This window comes from Olea europaea, chromosome 10 (genome assembly GCF_002742605.1).
Source record: "Olea europaea var. sylvestris chromosome 10, O_europaea_v1, whole genome shotgun sequence".
NCBI lineage: Eukaryota > Viridiplantae > Streptophyta > Magnoliopsida > Lamiales > Oleaceae > Olea > Olea europaea.
Window position 1 is genome coordinate 10,432,518 of NC_036246.1, and position 4,368 is coordinate 10,436,885.

Consider the following 4,368-nt stretch of genomic DNA (forward strand, 5'->3'; position numbering starts at 1 on the left):
ACAACTATATCCAAAACTGAAGCTGCAAGTTTCAATGGCTATGAGAAATTAAATACGAAATGTTAATTTTGATGTTTTTTTTTTTAAATGGGTTTTGAGTCTTGTGAATATTAAGGTACTAGTAGTAGAAGATTTTGCAACAATTTGTTGTGAGTTTGGTGGTATTTGTTGGGAGAGGGTGGCGTAAGGTTGGGTGGGGGTTTGGGGTGTAATGAGGAAGAAGAAGATGGGAGGTGTCAGGTTGTAGCAATTTTTTTTTAAAGTTTTTTAATTGTTTAATGTGGTGAATAGAAAGTTACCATTTTACTATTTTAAAATTAATTAAAAGGTGGTCAAAGTTTATTTTTATGGTCAACTAATGGCATTTTAGATGGAAATCATCCAAAAGGGCTTTAGATGCAACGTTTGGAAAGATTTGGGGGTGACGGTTGCAATAAATGAAAGGTTGGGAGAAAGTCTGCTAGTGTTTATAAGATTTAGGGCTTCTGCTGCAATTATCCCTAAAATTTATCCTTGCGTATAACAAAAATTTAGCTTTTATAAAGCTTTTAATCAGACAAAATTTGATATTGTATTAATATAATCGCCATCTCTTAGGGGGTTATGATAAGTTTAAAAATAGTCGATGTACATTATGTACTAAAAATGAATAAAAAAATGCTTTATTATCATTTTCCCAACAAATATAATAAAATTTAGGGATAATTGCAGCAGAAGTCCCAAACTTTTGAAACATTATCAGACTTTCCTCAAACCTTCCATTTGTTGCAACCGTAACTCCTAATCTTTCCAAATGTTGTATGGGAGGCCCTTTTGGATGGTTTCCGTAAAAAAATTCATTAGTTGACCATCAAAATAAACTTTGATCACCTTTTAATCAATTTTAAGAGGGTAAAATGGTAACTTTCTATTTATCACATTAAACAATTAAAAAAATTAAATCAAAAACAAAAAAAAAGGATCTTTATTTCCCCCACCCCAACCCCTCAATCTAAAACCAGCAATAATAAATCTACCACCTCTCCTACCACCTCTGCTATCGTTGCCTCACTATATTAGTCGCTGCTGTACGCTAAGACACCACTCTTTGGGCCTCTACCCACTGTTAGAAGTCTCCTCAACAATTGACTCGCTTTTCCAAATCACCATCAACATCTCTGACTCACTGAGGTTAGCTAGTACCTCCAGCTCTACCTCTAGGACCCCAATACAAAAACCCTCATTCTTTGCAATGGCGCCCCCACTTTCTACAGCCTAGTCAAAGGGTATTTTCGAGTTCTTCGTGAAATCCATCATGGGTCCACTATGGAGCTCCTTTGTGGCCTCCAAAAAGGTAATGTTGTAGAATTGAATTAGGCAACGGGCAAGGGATTTGATATCAATCAAATATCCCCTACTGAGATGGCAATGGCAATGGCAGTGGCAGGGAAAGATGGCGGCGGCGGTGGATTTATTATTACTGATTTTAGATTGAGGGGAGGGGTGGGGTGGAAGAAGATTAATTTTCTTTCTTTTTTTTATTTTTGATTTAAATTTTTTAATTGTTTAATGTGGTGAATAGAAAGTTATCATTTTGCTTTTTAAAATTGATTAAAAGGTGGTCAAAATTGATTTTGATGGTTAACTGACTGATTTTTTGACGAAAACCATCCAAAAGAACCTCGCATGCAACGTTTGGAAATGTTAGGGGTGATGACTGCAATAAATTAAAAGTTTGAGAAAGTCTGCTAGTTTTCAAAGGATTGGAGCTTCTACTACAATTATCCCTAAAATGTATCCTTACGTATAACATAATATTAGCTTTTCTGAAGCTTTCAATCAGATCTACATAATTTGATATTATATTAATACAATCACTATCATTTTTGTCTTTCTTTTTTAGGTAGTTGCGACGAGTTCCAAGATAGTCGATGTAGGTTATGTACTAAAAATGAATAAAAAATGCTTTATTGTCATTTTCTCAACCAAAAAAAAAATCCAAAATAATTTTTTATCAAATTAACAATGAACTATTTAACGCTATTCATGTAGTATGTCTAATATATCTATTAATAACTAACTATAGTCGACAATTGATATTTAAATCAATGATATCAAATAGTTCAAAGAAATTTAGATATTTAAATTAACCAGATCTAAATTTTAACAATAAAATTTAAATTTTTAATTTTGAACAAAATTCAATAATGTAAAAACATGCTTTTAATATTCAAAAAATAATTTAGATTCAAATTAATCTTTTGATTTTAAGTATTTGTTTGATTCCCATTTTTTTTTCAAAATATATTTTTCTCCCTTTTTTTCAATAAAATAATTTACACGCAAATCTAAAACTTTTTCTTTATTTGTAATCACACATTCTCGATGAACTTACTATTCCAAAATGTATTTTTTCAATATAATGGGGTTCAAATAGGCTCTAAATCTTGCAAATCGTGAATAAAAAAATGAATTTATCAATATAAATTTTAAATATATAGTTACCAGATATTCAAATTTCGTATTCTCAAAGATGCAAGAAATTAATATAACTAATATACTATGAACAAAAATATTTAAGCATTGTATTAAAAATATTGAATGACAAACTTGTATCATTATGGCATACATATATATGTATCTACATAATACATGAAATTTGATGTGAGCCCAAAAAAATGTCTTAATAGGCATTTAACACTACAAACTTAGTAAGAGGAATATGCAAGCCCTTTGATCTTAAGTCATGATCAAATTTTTTTTCCCAAGCAAATTCTATGGTTATGTTACATCCTATTTCGTATTAGTCAAAGGTCAATACTATTTATTCAAAGGCAAATATTTGACTAGTCAAAGTCAAAGCCAAATAAGGACTTAAATGATGTAAATCATTTTAGTGGGACTTGAATTGACCAAATTATTTTTGAGAGTTTATTTTACAAATTGACAAATTTTAAAAGTTTAAGATGGATGAAATTTAATTTCGAGGATTTACTTTTCTATAAATGGAAGTTGACTTACTAAATAATATATTTAATTGAAGAAAAGAGACTTCCATTGTAAAAATGGGTTTGGGGAGTACAAGTGGTAATTTATTACTAATATCCCATTTTTTTTACTTATGACACATACACACAAGTGAGGGAGAGCTGGACGGGTGGCATGTTAATTAATATCCATTTCTCATATGATATGAGAGAGAGAGAGAGCTGGAAAGGGTAGAAGTAAGGAAAAAAAGCGAGAAAGAGGAAGAAAAAGGAGAAAGAAAAGAAAGAGAGAAGAGGAAAGAAAGGGAAAATAAAGGAAGAAGGAAGAAGAAGAAAAAAAAAAAGGAAATTCCGACAAAGTGGTTTAAAAATAAGCGATTTCTAGTATTAAGCTTGAATTCCTCAATTTTGAAAGGTAAGTAAAATGTTACTTATTGTCAAGTTATATTTAATTTTATAGTGGTTAGATTGTTAGATTAAATTCAATTTTATTGAACGGGTTAAATATAATAAACTATGAAATTATGTAAAGTGAAAGAAAAATTAGTTTTACCGATTTAAGAGACTATGGAAATCTCTTAAACGTGAAATGATTAAATTTGGACATTGCCTATTTAATTATTGAAATTTCTTAAAATATTTAATTGTTGATTTAAAAATTATATCATATTTCTGGTGGCGATACTAATATCAGGACAGTTTACCAACCGAGTTAATTTTGCGAACACAGTTCTGTGAGTGGAAAAATATAAATATTTTTAGAAATATTTATAAATTAAGTATATTATCAAAGTATGTGCAATTATGTGTTCGAATTATATGGTTATTATGAAAATATCTTTTATTATGATACATGTGGCCTTTCAAATATCAAATATTGTATACGACACATTGTGAATTATGTGATCTTGAGATCGACCAGAAAAGTACCCATGATTATATATTTCTTCTAGTTCACAGAGGGGCTTTGGCCGTGTTTTATACTACACTGAGGAGTTGACTGGGGATGAAGGGGTCGTGACCGTGTACATATAGTTCACTGAGGGGCCTTGACCGTATTCTAGAATTGATTATCAGAGGTCTTTGAGAACCGCTTTCGTTCACGGAGGGGACCAAAGGCCAGTGACGAAAGTGCTTGGCCCGATGGACGGATTTCAGATTTTAATAAGAGGGTACATTTTTGGTGGATCACATGTGATTTGGTGAGATGATAGTATAGATATTAACTGATGACTATATCATGACTAAGAGATGATATCTACAGTGTTATGAGAATGTCTCACTTTTTGTCTGTAATTGTATGAAGCTATCATGTGAACTATTAAATGATATGAACTCAATGTTTGATAAAAATGTTTAAAGGAGAAAGTATGATTATTTTCGAACTATTCTACTCACTGAG

General features: G+C 30.7%; 1 protein-coding gene across 1 annotated transcript in view; it reads right to left on the minus strand.

Annotated features, from left to right (window-relative positions):
• The window catches only part of LOC111400273 (probable rhamnogalacturonate lyase B), a 20,240-nt gene extending 19,085 nt beyond the window's left edge, over nt 1-1,155 (minus strand). Inside the window, exon 1 of the mRNA XM_023027691.1 lies at nt 1,100-1,155. Within this exon, the coding sequence (XP_022883459.1) occupies nt 1,100-1,155 (56 nt within the window). The remainder of the gene's footprint in view (nt 1-1,099) is intronic.
• Nucleotides 1,156-4,368: the final 3,213 nt, after the last annotated feature.